At 38.0% G+C, this 20287-nt stretch overlaps 3 protein-coding genes across 11 annotated transcripts; 1 reads left to right on the top strand and 2 right to left on the bottom strand.

Moving 5' to 3' along the window:
- Positions 1-601: 601 nt before the first annotated feature.
- On the bottom strand, positions 602-3146 carry tbcc (tubulin folding cofactor C). The gene has a single exon (XM_053511087.1). The coding sequence runs from the start codon at positions 3061-3063 to the stop codon at positions 2026-2028; it is 1038 nt and encodes a 345-aa protein (XP_053367062.1). The 5' UTR covers positions 3064-3146; the 3' UTR covers positions 602-2025.
- An 85-nt stretch (positions 3147-3231) lies between these two features.
- On the top strand, positions 3232-14138 carry bicral (BICRA like chromatin remodeling complex associated protein). 8 transcript variants are annotated; one of them, XM_053511081.1, is made up of 13 exons: positions 3232-3470; positions 5562-5659; positions 7391-7602; positions 7914-7959; positions 8296-8344; positions 8550-8615; positions 8728-10122; positions 10231-10291; positions 10380-10461; positions 10566-10711; positions 10803-10897; positions 11040-11160; positions 11258-14138. In XM_053511081.1, exons 4-13 carry the CDS (start codon positions 7919-7921, stop codon positions 11728-11730), a joined length of 2529 nt encoding a protein of 842 aa, XP_053367056.1. In that variant the 5' UTR covers positions 3232-3470; positions 5562-5659; positions 7391-7602; positions 7914-7918; the 3' UTR covers positions 11731-14138. The 8 variants fall into 8 exon arrangements, with proteins under 8 accessions (XP_053367056.1, XP_053367055.1, XP_053367054.1 ...); XM_053511080.1 differs by having other exon boundaries at positions 5562-5927; XM_053511079.1 differs by lacking the exon at positions 7391-7602 and having other exon boundaries at positions 5562-5927.
- Positions 13942-20249, bottom strand: si:dkey-21c1.4 (ATP synthase subunit f, mitochondrial). Of its 2 annotated transcripts, none has more exons than XM_053511086.1 (5): positions 20001-20249; positions 19608-19766; positions 16401-16511; positions 15914-16030; positions 13942-15809 (listed from the first exon to the last, which is right to left on the bottom strand). In XM_053511086.1, the coding sequence occupies exons 1-5, from the start codon at positions 20008-20010 to the stop codon at positions 15781-15783; spliced, it is 426 nt and encodes a 141-aa protein (XP_053367061.1). In that variant the 5' UTR covers positions 20011-20249; the 3' UTR covers positions 13942-15780. The 2 variants fall into 2 exon arrangements, with proteins under 2 accessions (XP_053367061.1, XP_053367060.1); XM_053511085.1 differs by having other exon boundaries at positions 18633-19766; positions 20001-20244.
- Between the last annotated feature and the right edge of the window lie 38 nt (positions 20250-20287).

The following is a 20287-nucleotide window of genomic DNA, read 5'->3' as shown; positions in this document are numbered from 1 at the left end:
AGAGGGTTTTTAAATATAAAAACACCTTGTATCAACATTTAATGCACATTAGTATTTACATTAAAATATGTTTATCAATGTGCGCAACAAATACATCATGTTATGTTAATGTGTTAATATACTGTATGTGTGATTCCATGGAGTCACTGGAATGGCACTGATACATCACATTTTCATATTGCAAGTTGTCAATATGTCCCTCTTCCAAGAACTATTCAATCATCAGGTGTTTTTCCCATGTTTAAACATGCCCTGATTCTATCAATATTAGCTTTTTTTTTTTTATAACGCTGGAGATGGAAAATGAAGAAAATGGTTTCACTGAGTGCCCTGTAACGGATTGGCACCTCGTTCAGGGCGTACCCCACCTCATGCCCTAAGTCTTCTGGGATAGGGTCCAGGCCCTCTGCAAGTGTGCATACAGGATAAAGTGGTACTGTATAGACAATGAGTGAGTGAGTTGTTTCACTGATCTCACCACCTGCAGAAAGGCCCTGGAAAAAGACTGATGCTTTTGACATATTTATGGAAGAAAAAAGACAAGATATACAGTATATAACAGTAATTGTTAAGTGATTTATTAATGTATAGGTATCCTGGTTAGTCAAAATTGATGGCAAGATGAATGCATGTTATTAGAAAATACTGGCAGACAATTTGCATTTTACAGCGCGAAAATTCTTGACATTCTCCTGACCTCAATGTCATTGAGTCACTTTGAGATCCCAAACATGCAGTTCATGCAAAACAACCAAAAAGACGTACAGGAACCGGAGGCATTTTGACAAGAAGAACAGGCAGCTATAACATCTGAGAGAATTAAGGACCTCATGCACAATTATTACAAAAAACTGCATGCCATCATTGATGCTAAAGGGGCAATACACCATATTAAGACCTAAAGGTATGCAATCTTTTAAACAGGGATTATTTAGTCATTTTCATTGTTGTCATGTTTTGTTTGATGATTGTGCCATTCTGTTATGCCTGACATATAAACTTAAGTCCTCTAAGAATTAAAAAAATGTTTTTTGCCTTCTCACTTAGGTTTTCTTTTTTAAAAAAATGGTACATATTTAGCAAATTGTCCCAGGGTATGAAAACATTTGAGCACAACTGTAATGTATACATGCTGGCTCAAACAATGTCACAGTTGATATATTTATATACACTTTGAGATCAGATTTAAAATCATAACACTGAATTTAAATTTTGTGAAACCTATAAAAGGTTCTTTCATTTGAGAATTTTTTTTGTGTCAGATGGGTTTCCTTGATGATCTGTCAAATTCTGAAACGTGAAAAGTGTGAAAATAAACATGAGTATGACGAGAAATCCAGGTCTCACTGTATCACATTCTTAAAATATCATAAAAAGTATTAGCTAAAGTACATTATAGAATTATACATTCATAATAATAATAATTTGCTATGACATTAAAATCATTAACATTTAAACAGGTTTTTGGTTCTTCTTTTGCCACCGGTTTGACTTTGCAGGATCTCTCGGGAGAGTGGTGTTCGGCACAGAAATGTTGGCGGTGGATCATTTGGGTGCTGTAGGTTGTGGGGTGGGGCCTTTGGGGACCAGACAGTTTACCCGTTGCATCGTATGGTCACCTTGAGCTCCTTTTCTTGCTGGACTACATGCACAGTGAGCTATGGTGCACTGGGTCTTCTGGTGCCTTTCTGTCATGGCCAGTATTGCCTTTTTTCGGCAATTTTTGCTACAGTGGCTTTTCTGTAGGATCGGACCAGACAGGCTAGGCTTATGTCCTTGCAGGCATGGATGAGCCTTGGTGGCCTATGATCCCGTCACCAGTTACTATTATAATGCTATGTTACCTTTAACACTAGAAGGGTGAATAATAAATAAAGTCATAATGCATTTAACATGGCCATGTTTATTTTTACAAGCAGGCATAAGACATTGCATTAAATAGGAAAATATTTAAGTACAGGCATGATAATTAGAATTTGATAATGCCATTAATCAACAACACTTTAAGAGGATAAAAATGCCAGATCATGCTTCTGGCTCGGTAGCGTCCCAACAAGTCGTCCTCTTATCATCTGGAAGGACAGTCCAGTTTGGTGAAGGCGTTTCAGCAGCAAGCCAGTTGAAATCATCCACCTGGGCCCAATTATTTCGTTTGGGGTCAAGTCCAGAAACTCGAAAATCATCCTCTAGTAGATCATACTTCCAGTTAAAAGGAGCAAAAGAGACTCCGTGGCAGTCCTCTATGATTGCTCGACTAGTCACATGGAGGTATATTTGGGTGGATGTGGTGTTGTGAGTGCGCAGCTGTTGACAGGCCAGTACCAGAGTGGAGTCTTTACACTCATCAATAAAAACCGAACTGGACACAGGCCCACTGAGGATCTGGCAACCCCTTACATTTTTAATATGCAGGGTACTCGGTGAGCCGTAAAGTCTGACCTTGCAATTCGTAAGGTGAGACAACAGAACATCGCGTTGCTGGATCTCTTCAGACTTCTTGATTAAAACTTCGTCGTGGGCATTTGAGAAGCCGCACTGCTGTTCAGATCTGCCGACAGAGTCCACCACGGTCTGCCCGGGATCTGCCTTTGGTTCCCCTTCAGTACCGGCAGAGGGGACGGCTGCCTGCTGACTCGCCCCGGCGCCACGGGACCGGAACGCGAACTTCTTTTTGGGCATCCCCTCTGCCCTTTTCTCCGCGATGGAGCCTTGCAGTTGCTGTAGAGATTCCTGCGCCTGTCTCAGTTCGTACTTTGTGAGAAATATCGTGCTGTCGTTCAGGAACTTTTGGAGGCGCTGTAGCATGTTTGTTGCCTCCTCTAAAACCTCCGTGGCGTTCTGCCGGTCAGTCTGTGTGCAGCTGGAGAGCAGCTCCTCAATAGCAGTCTTCTCCGCGCTAAAACTTGCCCTGAAGTAACAGACTTTCTCCTCTGAAACCTCCTGGCTCTCTTTGACATTTTTGCGACGCTCTAACTCCTCCAGTCTCGCCTGATCCCGGCGCAAAACGCTCTCTGGGACCTTTACAGCGTCACTTGTGCGCACGTTCGCTGCGATTTCATCCATGTTTATTGAAACAAATCCTCCAGCTCAACCAGGAAGTAGAGCACACGCGCGAGACAGGCGTATTCTAATAAACCGAAAGATGATTGGACCAAAAGAAACGCGTCTGTTATTTGTGTTTTCATTGGCCAATTCAGTCTTACGTAATATATGGGCGATCTTGTACAGACCAGATAGGGCGTAGCGGTATTGTGTTTTTACCTATCACTCCGAAACTCAGAAGCTTGTGTCGAGCAGAAGGGGTGTTTCCAGATAAAGGCTCGCTTCGGGGCCTGAGTCGTTTCCATTGTGACCAATATGACGTCAAAAACGACGTGACCAACCTAGTAGCACGACGACACTTGCTACAAAGTTATTACATTTGAATGGATCCACAAAGAAAGAGAATGACTATTTAGCAACATTTTGAAGTAAGTTCTCCAAATAGGGTTATTAATACTTGTAATAAATTGTTAGAGGCTTGTTCAGATTCAGAGATGGTAGTAGTGTGCACAAACATGTCCTTTGCACCATGCATTTTTTAAACTGTATATGGACATGTAGCTGCTAAAAATATTTTATACATCATTGATGGTTGTCAGCCTTGTATGTGTGTGTGTGTGTGTGTGTGTGTGTGGACTTGAGTTAAGAACTGTCCAACACATATATACAACATATAGCTTGTTTTAAGGTCTGGCCAACACATTATTAAAACCTGTAAGGACTGTGCTAACCCTTCCCCTTTTTGAAAGAAATGTAGTCAGAAAAACAATCATGAATTTTAATTACATAAACGGTTAGCAAAGATAGGTGGTAACAAAATGACCATAGAAATCACAGCGATGTTTATTATTGAAAGAAGGAAAGCACATGAAGCAATGCAGCCATCAGGCATAGCGCCCACTGAACAAGCCTCTGTTGGCAGTGTTATTATGATCGGGGTTGGATCAGTTGGTCAGGTCTAGACTCTGCAATTATGTGGCAATAAAACAAAGTCAGCTGATGACCTAAATGTACTGAATGACCAGGGTACACATCAATAGACATTTATCTTCCCTGTGGAACAGGTATATTGCAGAATTCAAATTATGAATGTGTGGTTCTGTGAGCATGAGTAATCATTTTCACACATGAATCCACCACCACACTGTGCACTGTTATTACATCTAAAGGTGGACAATGAGGCCTTGGAGTGTGCTGCTTTTTGGCCAGAAAATGTATTACTATATTCAGATAGTGAGGGTGGCCGTCCAACAAAAAAGTGACTGGATAAATATAATTGAGTTACCAAGTGAATCAGTAAGATTTAACTAACAATTGTCAATGATGTATGAAAAATGACTTGTCCATATTAATTCTGTTTGTGCATGCCAAGCTATCCTCTTTGTGCTACACAAAATTTGCCCACTAGATGTCAGTATAATGAGGTTTTAAATTAATCTTCATAAAACAAATCTTTTGGTGAAAATACTTCTGATAAAAAAAGAATTGATTAGATTTTTTTTTTTTTAAGGAAGTGTTCCTATTAAAGTGACTCGTGAGTGTATTTCCCCAAGATGTAGTTTCTCTTTACTTTTGGATAGAAACATTACTTTGTGCCAATAAATTCTTACGTTACAAGGAGACTATAAAAACCATGCAGACATCTTGTTAATATAATGCTCTGTTTAGAGTTTTATTTTATTTATTTTGCACGACTTTGGATTAAACATCTGCATATTGTCTTCTCAACATAGACCCCACTGCATTACTAAATTATGGAGAGGGAAAAATAATACTAGGATAAAAAACAGATTTGTAGCTTTGACAGTAAAACAAATCACACGTTTTTATTTCCCTGACATTACTTTTATTATTTGTCAGTGAAATGATTATACAACACTATTAACATGTAAGACAGTAAAGACTGTAAAACAATTTAAGAAATACATACAAATGGAAAAAATAACTGTAAACTATAAATTAATAAAACATTACATTTTAAAATGAATGCATGTCATTGTGAAACATTGTTACAGTATTATATTCGTATTAATGAATAATAATAATAATAAATCCAGAAAAACATAACGTGAACCATTTTTTCACATCATTTTTCAATAATTTTTCAAGTATTTAAAAACGAGCACAACTAGAACAATTACAATTAATCAGTAATATCATTCAAGACACTTTAGTGAAACTGTTAATAACCTTCCAAGCTCCATTAATGTAAGCCATATTACTGAGGCACTGTAATAATTACAATAGCTCATAATGATTGGCTGTTTTGGGTGTGGTCCCAGTCCACACTCCGCCCCCTAGCGCTGAAACACGGCTATTAAACCAATTGAGAATAAACGTTTATAGTCTGAACTGATTGTCGGGTGACACTGTGACCTAAAAGGTCAGCCATGTGAGACTGTATGTGTTTATATAAAGTGTTACGTTAAAAGTGGAGAGTGTCACATTGTTTGTGAGTAACTGTGGTGTTTTGGGGCTACGGTTGTTACTGGTATTGTTAGTGGTGGTGTTTCCCTCAGGGCTGCAGATGCGCCTTCTGCTGGAGCAACACTGCCTCAGCGGCCCGTGCAGAGATGGCGAGGAAACCCCGGTGACACGGCACTGCTTTTTCATGACGGTGAGTTTCCCTTTGAGTGTATTATAATTTTGTGATAAAAATTTCAAGGAAAAAACACACACGGCCTCCTTCCACCCCTTCCTTCGGGGAGGGAAGAGTGAGAGTACGGAGAGAAAAATCTATCTGAGACAGAGCAAGGACAGTGAGGGGAAAAATATGAGTGGGAGAGGGAGAAGAAGAAGAAGAAGGAGGAGGAGGTGGAGAGGAGGGGGAGCAAATTAAAAGTTGCCAAATGGAGATATTGGGTTTCAAGAGGAGTGAGACAGGAGTAAGGGTTTGCCTCTTTTTCAAAGTCGTCTTTATGTTATGCAAATGGAAATAAATATTTATTGTTCGACACGGCTTTCTTCGTTATGGTTTTGTCGTCGAATTGGAGCGGTTAGTGGACAGGATGGGAAGCTTAACGTAGCAGGCTAGCGCTCACTCTCTCCTGGGCAGGACATTAGGTGTTAAAATTTTAAAACAGTATTTAATGAGGTTTATCTGACTGCCTTTCGCAAACGAAAATGTAGATCGTGTTTGTTTAGACGAGCATCCGAAATGATTGCGATCAGATGAAACCTGCGAGTGCTCGCTAGTCCCATGGTGGCCGTGTGTCTGTCCTCGCTGAGTCCACCTGATCAGCAGTGAAGCACAGGACACTGCGCTCTCCACTGTCCTCTGCTCAGCTCCGTCTGTTCCTGCACAAACCCAGAGACTATCGCTCTGTTTGTTTTTTGATCGCATTACCTTCTTCCGGAGCTGCCATTGTGGACAGTCGAGACCACGCCGAGCCGAATGGCTAAGCTAAAAAAAATTAAAAAAAAAGGGAAATAAAACAAACCGCCAGAGCTTAGAGTTTGAGATCGGATCCGAGTGGAGATAGAGAGTGAACAGTCCCTCCTGTGGCAGAGTTTAAATTAGGATGTATATCGAGGGTTGATGCTTTTTGCTGCGTCTCCTTTCCGCCCCCCTGACTGCAACAAACCAAGAGCTAAAGCTCTGCTAGCTGGCTGTGGGGTTTTTTCTTCTTCAAAGAGAGGAAGGAAAAGAGACTTTTCTCCTCCCTTGTTTGTCTAAAAAACAGTTTTAACCTTACTGTGACAAACCAAATAAGTGCTGTTTGTGTGTATCGGGCTATAAATATATAAATCTATTTGCCTGGCTGAGTCCTGGGCTACATTCACATTGTCCGAGTGTTATTTTGTTCGAGTGTAACGACTAAGTGAAGCAGCCATTACACAAAACACAAAGTGGCCAAGCCACTCGGATACAGATCTGTTCAGCTCACATGCACAGAAAGCCCTTAGCAAAGTGATCAAACGAACATTAATAAATAAATAAAATCATTTTATTGTTAGTCAATGTGAAAATGAAGGGGGGTTGAACAAGATTATAACCTATAAAATATAAAAATAGGTAATCCAGTTTTACATCAATAGATTAATTCTGCTAAGCCTTCCTTTCATTTAATGTGTGTGGGTCAGCGACATATTAGCATCATGTTTTATTTACAATTTAACAAGAACGTTTAAACACTTCTGAGGGAACATCAAACCGGCCCTGCCCATCCCCCCACACATTGCTGTGCTTCAGTCCCAGTCATTTATATCACCTCAAGTGTTGTGTTTTTTTCATGCCACGTCGTCGTATCTCTCTCACACATGCACGCATTTCCGTACTATTTGAACAGTGTTTGTTTTGTGAGTGATCTAACATGGTGGTGTCCGTACATTTTGTGTGTGGTTGCAGCGGAGTGGCGCAGTTTCAGGTCGCAGCCGCCATTTTACACTCAGTAAAACACACGAGGAGCTGCTGCTTTGTGTTGTGTGAAAACACTGAGGACAAGCGTGCAAAGACCCCTAAACAATCCACACACCCTACGTTACCAGCAATTTCCCCTTGACCAACAGCATACTTAAAAAAAAACAACAGTACAAACAATTATTGTTTATACAATTAAGGTATTTACTTGACTGATTTTGACAAACATACTTTACCAGAAGCTCATATCTCACATTTCAATGCTGAGGCCTACACATACATTCAGATCTTACTAGTGTAAATGTATATCTTCAAAAATGTTGAATCTTACTACAATGATAACACATTTGGATGTAACAATTAATGTCATATTAAAGAACTATATTTCATGTTCTTGCACAAACAGAAAAAAAAAACAAAGTGTGAAAAATACTGTAGAAGGGATCTATCTCACTATAAATACTAACGAGGAAAGAAGACGACAAATTATAAGTGTTTGTTCTTAATTTAGGTGTCATGGATGATGAAGACGATCGCCGTCTTCTGGATTTTATTGGGTGAGCTGGATTATTGAAGTTTACTGATTATTTCTAAATTTTATAATATACGATCTGAACTAAAATTAGGAATAGCTAGCTATTTAGGAACATGAATAGCTATGCCATTGTAACAAAATAAAAAGTAAATTGATATATAAACTTCATAGAATTCTCACATTTTTAAAAATAATGTTAAGTTAATGACGAAGTTGTTGTAAATAGAGTTTTTTTTTCATATTGCACACAAAGATTAATAATGCATGTCAGATTTACTAATGCTTAATTTTAAGAAGAACTTTTTGCTGTGACAATATTCACTAGCATGCATTTATATGCATTTTCTTTTGTAAACAGAGATGTACAAGCTCTAAACGACTATCTTCATGGCTCCAATACCAAATCGGTAAGCTTATAAATATTTTTCAGTGGTCATGTACAGTATATGGATTGTTTTTTTTATAGTATTTTTTTTTTTTCTGAAATAGTCTGACATCAATACATTTAGTATACATTTCTTTGGTCTAACCTAACATTTTTCATTTATTAGCTAATAAAACCTTTACGTTATTTTAAATAATATTGTAGGGAATTTTGTGCTCTTTGAATAGATAGAAGAGGATGACCTGACAAATGCAGCCTATGAATCTGCAACCTCATTTTTCACAAATGAAACAGTAAGAATGCTTTCTTTTATAAGAATCACAGTAATTATTTAGTTCAGTATAAACTGCTAACATTTTTTTGTATAATATTTGTATTTATTGCATTGTATTTTCTCTTGCTTAGAGTGGCTCAAATGAAGGACTTAAAGATGGCCATAATCATTTGGAAGAGTTTGGAGAGGCTGGTGATTCTGGACTCTCCAGTAGTCTTCAGTTTATTGAAGATGAGCTTGAGGGTAGCGTCTCCCCAAGTGGTGGGGTTGACCTTGGTAGTGAGGACCAACCTTTTGATATTTTACAGAAGTCTTTATTGGAGGCAGATATCACAGAGCAGACTCTGGCCGAAGAAGCATTGTTGGAGTCTCAACCAGCTTTGTGTCCTGCCACTGCAACTTTCCACCAGCAGCTAGTTTCTGGAGGTGTTTCAGGAGCTGGACTAGTGGCTCCAATGCCTGTAGCTGGGGCACAACCTCAGACTTTTATTCAGCAAGTTCCCCAGCTGCCATTGCCAAATGGACCAACAGGACACATTCAGCTCTCATTAAGCTCTCTTAATGGAAGTACTCCCTCCATGATGACTATCAAGAGTTTGGAGCGGCCTCAGATTCTCTTGAGGCCTGGTGGAAACACGGTGATGGGCAGTGCTGGGCAGGGTACATCTTTCGTTCCTTCTACACCAGGGCAGATATCTGTTCCCTTTAATAAAGGGCCGATACAGCTTCAAAATATTATCATTCAGAGAGGCCCTGTACCACAGTCTTTAGTCAGACCTATTCAACCTAAGGTTCTCCAGACAGGTGGACAAACTATGTACAATATAAGCAACCTGGGGATCCAATCCCACAGCACTACTGTTGCAAACCCAGTTAATACTGTTGCGTACACAGCCAATGGAACTCCACAGACTACCCAGCAGGTAAAGGTAGTGAGTCAGCCCACCAGCATTGTAGTCCATTCTCCATTTGGACAGCAAGGACAACCACAGGTCCAGGCCAATCTTCCCCAGGGGCAGTATTTGCTGCCAACTGGCAGCACTGTTCATGGACTTCAGGCGGTAAACGGCCAAGTGCTTCAAACCAACACTCACATGGGTGACCCATCCTTAACTAGCACTACTACATACTCTATCTTGACCAACCAGAATACAGCTGTGCAGATTATTGCTGGGCAGAATTTTGCAGCTGGTGGACAGATGATGCTGAATCAAGGTATGATTAATGCAGGTCAGATGGGACAAGCCTCCCCTACAGGGGTTATGCAGGTTGCTCAAAGGCCTGGTGTCACAGCCAAAGTCTGGGCTGCCAACCCATCACCTACTCCAACAGCTGTACAGTCTTTGCAGGCACAAAATCGTCTGACCATGGTAAACTCCACAGGCCAGCCTCTCCAGACTCATCTACAGATATCTGTTAGCCCAGGACAGCGTCTTTTGGTACCTGTGGCACAGAACAACACAAACTCTTCCCACTCAGCAGGCCAAGATCTACAGTTTGAAAAAGAACAAGCACCATTTAACCTGGTAAGATATTGTTTAAATTTCATGCTTTTCCCTCCAACATTTTTTTTCTCCTTCTTTGAGTTTTTTTTTATTAGTAACTCTATAGACATTTTTTTTCTGATTTAAAAGGATTCCGCATTATCAAAACAGAAGGCTCAGACCCAGCTGGCTAACCTTCTTGATATTAAAGGTATGTATATGCTTTACATATCAGTTTGTTTTCTTTTTTCTGTCAACTGTCAAGTTTAAACATTTTAAGAAAATGTGTAAATTTTCAGGTTTAAAAACTGCCAACCAGGAATCCCATCTCCTAACTACTTTAAAGAGACCTGCAAATCAGCAGCTAAGCAGAGGAGAAATGTGAGTGACACGACACATTTGCTATTTTTCAAACTTTGAAATATTATCTATTTTTATATTGATATTATAATAAAGTATTGTTATTTACACTCCACTTTTTACAGGGTTCTTGAGCAGCTAAAGATGGATCATATTGGGGTTGTGTCTCCAGACCGTACCCCTTTCGCGTCACTGAATGATGTCCTCAACAGATTGCTGCCCTATCACGTGTTCCACGAGGAGCCACCCTGTGAGGATGATTTTGCCAAAGGTATAATTTTCTACACTTTTATCCACACTCAAATTGTATCCATAGAAGTTTTTATGCAAGTTTTTTTTGTTGTTGCTGTTTTTCTTTACAGTGGATGAAGAATTTGAGGCAGTTTCCACACAAGTGGTAGTGAGAACACAGTCCATGATAAACAAATACAGGCGTTTGCTCATGGTGGAGGCTGAGGTAGGTTTAACTTGAGGTTCTTAAAGTATATATAAAAAAAAAAATCCTGTTCTAGAGACGTTTTTTGTTGTTGTTGAGGAATTAGTACATCATTGACTAATATTGCCTATTATTAGGAGCACAAGCTATAAACCTTCCTCAGATGTGTATTTTTTCACAGCGGTCCAGTCCCTCATCAGAAATAGTGATGATTGACAGGACATTTAACCAAGAGGAACGGAACAATTTGACTCAAGACAAACGAACGGTACTTGTAGACCCAGGTAAAAATTTGCATTTACTGTTTAAATCTTTTTTTTTTTTTTAATGTAACACGTGTATGGTGTTGACTGCATCATACCGTTCTGTAATGTGTTGCAGATGGCTTTTTAGAGGAATTCTGCTGTGGACCTAAGAAGTTAGCTTCAAACTTGGAGGCTATGGATTCACCTTGTAATGAGGAGATCCCAGTTTTGATGGAGACTTCCCCTCTCCCAGACACACCACACATGCAAGGATACAAAGAGAGGACAGAATGCCATATAAAGCCTGCTTATAGGACAGACGCATATTCAGCTTTTGAGGATCCAGGGGGTGGGGGGGGACATGAAGAGACCTTCAGTAAAAGCAGCTTAGACATGAAGAAAAAGCAATCCAACATCATCAGTAGCAGCAGCAGCCAGCACCACCACTTTCACTCTGCCCACTACTCCACATCTCCCAGTCATTCACAGCATAGTTCTGGCCATTTTTATCCCTCTGAACAGCTTCAGACATTTGAACATGGTCATGTCCAACTCTCTGACACCGATTCTGTGCTTGAAGCTGCAGTGAATAGTATATTAGACTGTTAGATTTTTTGGAGGGGTTTATTAGATACTCTCAGAATTGTAAGTTTAATCCTGCGACATGTGAGACTGAAGGATGTACTTCAGCAAAACAAATGTTTGTGCACACAGTGTCCCCTTAGTACATCCTAAACTGCGTAGAGGCAGTGGAAAACAAAAAAAGACTGTGCCTACTGTTCTGGAAACGTTTACATGAGAGCCTTTTTGGACGTGCACCCACACAAAGCAGTAAGGTCTGATGTTTGAAAATGCTGGTTACACATTTTTCATGTGTATGATGTGTGTGTTACTGTCTGTGTGTAGCTTTGGAACATATCTACTCATACAGATGCTTTGAATACTCTTGTACCAAGTTACACTCTCTGTGGAGGTTTTCTGTGTCTATCTTAGTTTAGGCGTAGGCAGGTATTGTGTCTGAAAAGACCTACTGTTTATGGCTTATAGCTGTCCTTTATCTTTTTAATAAGATACTTGCAGTAGCTTATGATCAAATAGGGCATTTAAATATAGACACTTAGTTGTTTTATTATTATTAGTAGTAGTAGTAGGATTTAATCTCAGTCCCACATCCTCCTTGCACTGCACATTTATGTTTTCAAAAAAATTGTTGGAAAATTAACGGAATGACTGAACTGGTTGAAATCCTAAACTATGCAGTCCAGGTGAGGAATTGAATACTGTTGTAAGACCAACGACTATGCTCCTTTTTCTTTTATTTAGCATTTAGTTTTGTACCTTAAAGGTATGTGATCTCCTGCCCACAGAGACAAGCTCACTTTGAGTGTTTTCTTTTTCTGCAGGTGAATCTAAGTCCTCAGATTGAGGGTACGATGTTACATTCTTTTTGTGCTTTATTCATTTTTTTAATGATTTCTTTTTCTTTATGCTGCTTCTAAGCTTGGATAAAAAAACCCTGCTTGTGTGTGATTGTAGGTTGCATTTCTATGATTCCAGAGAGATATTGTCCCAAACATTTTTTTTTTTTCGCTTGTGACTAGTGTTCCCTGCTGGTCAGGCTATGTTCTCTCTTGTTTTCAATTTTTAGCTGCAGAAACTAATGTTTGCACACATAAACATAGTGTCTTTTAGACAACTGTGTTTTCTGCAGCTTGTCTCTAGTCCCTATTTGGTATTTGATAAGTAATTTGAATACCAACATCTTTATATAATGTGGAGGAGACTTAATGCCTTGCCTTCACATGTTATTTGAGAAAGATTGACAAGTTACCCATGTGGCCACCAAGTTAATTTTACCATGAGAACACATTTTAAAGCCACACTCACAAATTTAAATGCTACTTTATATAATTTGATATTATTTCATAGACTTAGAATTTAATCTTCAATCATCATATGTATTAAATGTTAACTATATAGATTTCTACATTATATTACTGCTATGCACCAAACTATTTTTAGATAGATTTTTTACTAGTTCTTTCTAGAAATACAGAGCAGAACTGCTTAGATCTTATTAGAAATGTGGTTCGTTAGAAAAAGGAATTATGGTGCATTCAGAGATCTATCTGGAACTTTTAAGTGGCGAACTGGATCCCACATGCAATTCAATTACATCCAATTACAAGTTCTAAAATTTCTGACTGTGGCTTTTTTTCTAACTTCTTAAACAAGTTAATAATGTGTTTATTCAAACAACAGAAGTGAGACCAATTCAGCATAAACAGCAGTGAACGGTTTGATACATTTGTGTGTTGTTTTTTGTGCATGTTTGTATTGAAAGGTTGCTTGTGCCTAAAATACAATTTCCTTAATCAGCAACACTATACTGTATATTTTCTTCCAGCAGTTCAACCAAATATGATGAACAAATGAAGTTGTACTATGATATGATGTCTGTGATCTGAGCTTATGTGGGTGAAAGAGGTTCAGCCTGAAGACCTTTTTGTTTGAGGGGCTTCCTTGCCTTAGAAGAGTGTACATGAAAACAATTTGAACATTATTTGTTTTACGGTACGTGTGTGGCCTTCAGTTAATCTTAACACCTTCATGTTGAAAGTTTGAAGTTGTCACCATGCTTGTAACATTTCATTTTTCATATAAAATTTTATTTGCAACATTTGTTTTGTATTAAAAATTAAGAGTACAACAAAATATTTATAATTTTGTAAGAAAAGTATGGAAAATTAAACAAAAAGGAAGTTATTTTTTATGTTGCGTATACCTTGTTTATGTGAAATCAGAATATATGGTCAGATATTGATTTACTGTTTAATTTGTGCTCACAACAGAAAAGATCAATCAATATTAAATTCACTTTGAATACAACAGTTAACTTGTGGTATATGTTTCTTTAGTTAGCACATCTGTCCCCTGTAGCATGTACTACCATACTGAGATTGTGGAATAACATTGTTTATTGTGTTTAAATTTTAAAAAGTAGAAACATTTGCTGTATAAATATCACACTATTTCTTTAACCACATTACAGCCACTGTGATCAATGTGTAGTAAACACACTTAAAAATAATATTACTGACACCTCCATGTTCCCTGAAATACGCATTTTATGATAATCCTTTCAAATATATGAAAATAAAATATTTTATACACTCCCACATTCTTTAGACCCCCACACCAAAACTGGCAATAATTTGTAATCTATTTAAATAGCAAATATTAAACAGTAAGTGGAATATAAAAGTCCAACATTTTTAACATTTTAGGTCTAAAATGTGTTAAAATGCCCTCCACAATTATTGGCACCCCTGGTTAAAGCTTCTAATGAATTCATTTTTCTATTGCAGAAGCATAATCTCACACTGAAAATTGTAGAAAAATTAAACCTTTCACTTGAATGAATAAGAAAAAAAAAGGTTTTTTAAATTAAAATCACCTATTCCACAATTATTGCCCCCTCCCAACAATTTCAAAATAATAAATGTAATTAAAACACTTTTGTAATATTTTACTGTAGTTTTTTAAGTTGATCAAAGTATCTAGAAACATTTAATTAATAATTCATGACTTCCCTGTGGTATAAAAATGACGTGACACAGAAGCCGATTTCTCTTACCCACTCTTCAACATGCCTAATGTACGCTCCTGGGATTTGCAAAAATAGAAAGGAGCGAGTGTGACAAAGTTACCAGAAGAACTCATTCTCCAGCAAGCTCAGTAAAACCTAACAATTTTTTAGCAATTCCCAGGAGCGTACATTAGGTTTTTTTGTTATCATCTGAAAACTGTACTATATACTGTAGGTCTTCTACTATATATTTTCTCTTGCCATGCATATATTCTCCTGTAATGTTATTTATTTATTAATTTTTAAGTTGTATATGGAAATACTGAATTATTTTGTACATAATTATGCAGACATGATAAACATATATGACAAAATTGGTACAGCATATAATATGGTGCCTAAGACTCTTGCACAGTACTGTATATATATTTTTCTTAATGTGGATTTCTTTTCCCACTTAATAACTGAACTTCAATTAAATGTTGGCTTTTTCAAATTTTGTGGTTCTGTATTGTTTAAATGGAAAATTTATTTATTTGAAGCCTAGGAACACATCTTGACCAGGGTGCCAATAATTGTGAAGGGTGCTGTATAACAAAACATACAAAAACAAAAATGTGATTTCTGAACATAAACTGTTTGTCACTGTTGCACAATGCAAAGATTCATCCCTCTATCAACCCCTCACTCATATTTCTTCCTCAAGGAAAGTTAAGTTTGTGTTACCTGTGATGAAGCCATGAATGTTTTAGCATTTATTAACTAAGTGCTGTGGTTTGGACGTACATCAGGGTGGTGTGTTTAAGTAATACTCTATTATACACTGATACTTAAATAGCAGTCTGGATTTATATTTCTTCACACTTACTTTTGTATATCAAACTTTGTAACAGAAATTGATTATGCTTTAAAATAAATATAAATAAATAACTTTATAAAACATCTTTTCCATGAAAATACTGCAGTTCACATAGTGCAATACTCTGAGGTCACTGTGGGTCAAACAAGAATTCTTCCAAATACTGATGGTAATGAAAAATAATTGTGGTTAAATACATCCACCAAATATTCTAATGATACTTTCTCCACCGGTGTTTCTCTGCAAAGCAGCAAAACACAAATTTAGCACATAATGAATATTCTTCTTACACAATTTACTTGTATATACTATTCAAGATAAAATTATATCTGAAACAAGCTTACTGATATTTGGGTAATTCCAAATGTAACTCAGGACACAGTAGCTACCAATCAACATTGCAATCCCACCAAACCCTCCTTTCTGTACATCAATGTACTTCCTGTAATACCACTGCCAACCTGGTAAATACACAAGTACAACAAATTTGTTAGAAGCAGAAAGGGCTGGCACTTTTTAATTGCAAACCAATCACAAGACAATCTCAAGTTTAAAAATAAAGCCTTTAAAACACACCTGTATAATAAATGTGTGAACCCACCAGGGTACTTAACATGTTTTTAAATATCCAAACTTAAGTACCTTTGGGAAGCTTACACAGCAGGTGCACAATGCCATTTTTTAGGATTGGTGTTTTCCCTGAGGTCACCAGACAATTTAAATGACATTTCCTGGCAAACACTAACCTGTATAAAACTTTGATCACACTCAGGCACCCTTTGTCTTTATCAACTAGAATTATTTTACAACAAAAACAAAATAGAAAATGACCTTTGTTAACGATTGTCAAAGCTTCTTTGGGTGATTTTGGTGAGTGAGCACCGTACCAAGATGCGAGTTCATTCAGTCGCACATCTCCAAGTCTCAGCTGTGTCACCGGAGCTGCACAGACAGATACAGAAGCACAAAAAATCTCTGTATACATGAGAATTTGTTCATAATATTGTTCACTGTGCTGTAATGGCCTTAGTTTATACAGACCTACAGTATCTCACAAAAGTGAGTACACCCCTCACATTGTTGTAAATATTTTATTATAGCTTTTCAAAGGACAAAGTTAAAGATATGAAACTCTGATATAATGTAAATTAATCAATGTACAGCTTGTATAATGGTGTAAAGTTGATGTCCCCTCAAAATAACTCAACACACAGCCATTAATGTCTGAACTGCTGGCAACAAAAGTGACTACACCCCTAAATGAAAATGACCAAATTGTGCCCAATTAGCCCTTTTACCTTTCCGTTGTCATGTCACCCGTTAGTGTTACAAGGTCTCAGGTGTCCTTGGGGAGCAGGTGTGTTAAATTTGGTGTTATCGCTCTCACACTCTCATACTGGTCACTAGACGTTTAACATGGCACCCCATGGCAAAGAATTCTCTAATGATCTGAAAGATAGAATTATTGCTCTACACAAAGATATCCTAGGCTATAAGAAGATTGCTAACACCCTGAAACTTAGCTGCAACACGGTGGCTAAAGACCATACAGCGCTTTAAAAGGACAGGCCCGCCATGGTAGACCAAAGAAGTTGAGTGCACATGCTCAGCATCATGTCCAGAGGTTGGCTTTTGAAAATAGACGTGCGAGTGCTGCCAGCATTGCAGCAGAGGTTGAAGGGATGGGGAGCCAGCCTGTCAGTGCTCAAACCATATGCCGCACACTGCATCAAATTGGTCTGCATGGCTGTCGTCCCAGAAGAAAGCCTCTTCTAAAGATGGTGCACAAGAAAGCCCGCAAACAGTTTGCTGAAGACAAGCAGACTAAGGACATGGAATACTGGAACCACATCCCGTGGTCTGATGAGACCAAGATAAACTTATTTGGTTCAGATGGTGTGTGTGGCAGCGACCAGGTAAAGAGTACAAAGACAGATGTGTCTTGTCTACAGTCAAGCATGGTGGTGGGAGTGTCATGGTTTAGGGCAGCATGAGTGCTGCCGGCACTGAGGAATTACAGTTCATTGAGAGAACCATGAATGCCAACATGTACAGTGCCATACTGAGGAAGAGCATGATCTCCTGCCTTCGGAAACTGGACCGTAGAGCAGTATTCCAACATAATAATGACACCAAACACACTTCCAAGACAACCACTGCCTTGCTGAAGAAACTGAGGGTAAAGGTGCTGGACTGGCCAAGCATGTCTCCAGACCTAAACCCTATTGAGCATCTGTGGGGCATCCTCAAACGAAAGGTGGAGAAGCGCAATGTGTCTTACATCCACCAGCTTCGTGATGTGATCAAGGAGGAGTGGAAGAGGATTCCCGTGGCAACCTGTGACGCTCTAATGAACTCCATGCCCAAGAGAGTTAAGGCAGTGCTGGAAAATAATAGTGGCCACACAAAATATTGACACTGGGCACAATTTGAACATTTTCATTTAGGGGTGTACTCACTTTTGTTGCCAGCAGTTCAGACATTAATGGCTGTGTGTTGAGTTATTTTGAGGGGACATCAACTTTACACCATTATACAAGCTGTACACTGATTACTTGACATTCTATCAGAGTTTCATATCTTTAGCGTTGTCCCTTGAAAATATATAATTAAATATTTACAGAAATGTGAGGGGTGTACTCACTTTTGTGAGATACTGTATATACCAAAGACTTGGTAAAAATGTAAAAAAAAAAAAAAAAAAATTATGGTTAATAAATTAATTAAAGATGAAAGAATGAATCTTATCAGATAATGGCTCTTTGCTTCTGAAGAATAGTTAGGAGTGTTAATAATAAGAAACTTTAGAGTTCCTAATATAAACAGGAAGTAACTAAAGAGCTCCATTACATCAAAGCTGTGTCTAATTAAGCAGACATATCCTATAAAACTGAATGTTTATTTTCATTGTCAAATAACTGAACATTCATACACTTTTTTTATGAATTTATTTTTAATATAATAATTACCACTGTACCTTCCAATTTTTTTTTCTGGACTTACTGTGTTTTGTCTACATCATAAAAGTAGTAATGTAAACTTTTACTAAGGCAGTTACTCTACCTTGACTCTGTGTTGAAGGCTTGGGGGTTTGGTACTCCAAAAAATTCCCATTAGTGGAGATTTCTGAATGAGATGAGACGAAAAATGTTCCACCATAACCTGTTGCCATATCAGGTGAGTATCCCATAACAGGCACGTTTTGCAATCGTGAACTGAGCCTGTCTTCAACTTGCTTTTGTCCTGAGGTTTGGAAAATCGGCAACGGTACTGGGGACGTCTTCGTAGTAGCATTTTGGTCGTTCCCTGTATATGGCTTGATTACAAACTCAAAAGTGTTTACACACTTAGATAAAGGCACTTTGTGTTCTAAATCTACGGGAAATGACACTTGAAAATGATCATGTCTCTTTTTATAAAGTCCTTGTTTAATGTGGTCCCACACACAAGTTTTGGTTTGAAATACAACCCAATTTTTCGATTTTATTCCATACCCCGAAGAATATTCGTTGGTCCAAGTCTTTGGGCTGGTTTGTATCTGCTCTGATGCATCCGGACTTGCTTGGCACTGTGGCACATCTTGCTCAGGCTGGCAGGGTGTCGTCCATGGACCACTTTGTAAAAGCTCTGAAACAGGGCGGTCGATGCTGTTGGTGGTTAGATAAGAGGTCAAACTGGTTCTCGTAACCTTTTTTTGCCCATTGACTTCTTTTTCTAATAATGGTGTTTCATTAACAGGGTTTTCATATATTTTGCTGTTATGCTGAGAAACTCCAGTGATTTTAATTCTTGTCTGTGTTTGCAATTTAACTTTTCTTAATTTTTCCTGTTCTCTTTTAGCAAGCCACTTGCTTTTGTGTTTTAAAGTGTTTGTGATCGCTGTTTCTGTCGATGGAACTTTAGATGAAGTGCTTGTGATCGTGACTTGTGATGAGTTTTGTAAAAATTCGTTATCTGCGCTCACCTTTTCAAATTTTGGGGATTTGGATTTTACCTGTATTTTCTGGTAACTCAACCTAGTTTCAGTATTTAACTTACAGGTCTTATCCTTGTCACCTGTGTGTTTAAAAGTAGGATCTGGAGTTTCTTTAAGTGTGTTATCAGTCATTTGGACAGTCTTGAGGCCAGGGGACATTTTGCAGTGAGGAAGATGAGATCTGAGCCTTTTGAAGGCCTTTCCACAAAACGGACAAGTCTCTGTTTAAAAAAACAAAAAAAACATAATTAATAAAACAGTTTTGATAATGTAATGGATTTTCAATTTTTCAAACTGTAAGATAAAAAAAAAGTAATGGTCTAGTACTCCTCAAAAAGGGCCAGTACTTGTGGAGCAATAAATTATTTAGGGTTTAAAATTAGGAAATTAAAGTTATAAAATGATTTATTTAAAAAAAAAAAAAAAACGTTACTCTGTTTCAGGCGAATACTCACCTAAGCTCATCTTGAGCTTTACTAAATTCCGATTGTGATTTGCGTTTGATAAATATAAACATGACAAGCAAACACAGTTACCCAAAGGCACACAACGTGTCTGAGGCACAACAGCTATCACAGTAAGGAGTTTTCATCTCACACGTTAAACACGAAGGACCCAATTTAGCTCCAGTCGCAGCGCCTGTATATAAATAAACACACACGCGCACGAACTTTGGTAATTTTTAAGTAAGAATGTTACTTAAAAACATGTTAACGTGTATAAACAGTGAACATATTGCTAC

This window comes from Clarias gariepinus, chromosome 14 (assembly GCF_024256425.1).
Source record: "Clarias gariepinus isolate MV-2021 ecotype Netherlands chromosome 14, CGAR_prim_01v2, whole genome shotgun sequence".
Lineage (NCBI taxonomy): Eukaryota > Metazoa > Chordata > Actinopteri > Siluriformes > Clariidae > Clarias > Clarias gariepinus.
This window is presented reverse-complemented; position numbering and strand designations above follow the sequence as displayed.

What these genes read in the sequence shown, in the direction of transcription:
- bicral (XM_053511081.1), top strand. Translation starts at nt 7,919, where the DNA reads ATGGATGATGAAGACGATCGCCGTCTTCTGGATTTTATTGG. An exon ending in CGTCTTCTGGATTTTATTGG is followed by an intron (nt 7,960 to 8,295) that starts GTGAGCTGGATT and finishes TTTTGTAAACAG; the next exon opens with AGATGTACAAGCTCTAAACG. An exon ending in CAGCTAAGCAGAGGAGAAAT is followed by an intron (nt 10,462 to 10,565) that starts GTGAGTGACACG and finishes CACTTTTTACAG; the next exon opens with GGTTCTTGAGCAGCTAAAGA.
- tbcc (XM_053511087.1), bottom strand. Translation starts at nt 3,063, where the DNA reads ATGGATGAAATCGCAGCGAACGTGCGCACAAGTGACGCTGTAAAGGTC.
- si:dkey-21c1.4 (XM_053511085.1), bottom strand. An exon ending in GCCTTCAACACAGAGTCAAG is followed by an intron (nt 16,512 to 18,632) that starts GTAGAGTAACTG and finishes CTGTCTGTGCAG; the next exon opens with CTCCGGTGACACAGCTGAGA. An exon ending in TTGGAATTACCCAAATATCA is followed by an intron (nt 15,810 to 15,913) that starts GTAAGCTTGTTT and finishes GCTGCTTTGCAG; the next exon opens with AGAAACACCGGTGGAGAAAG.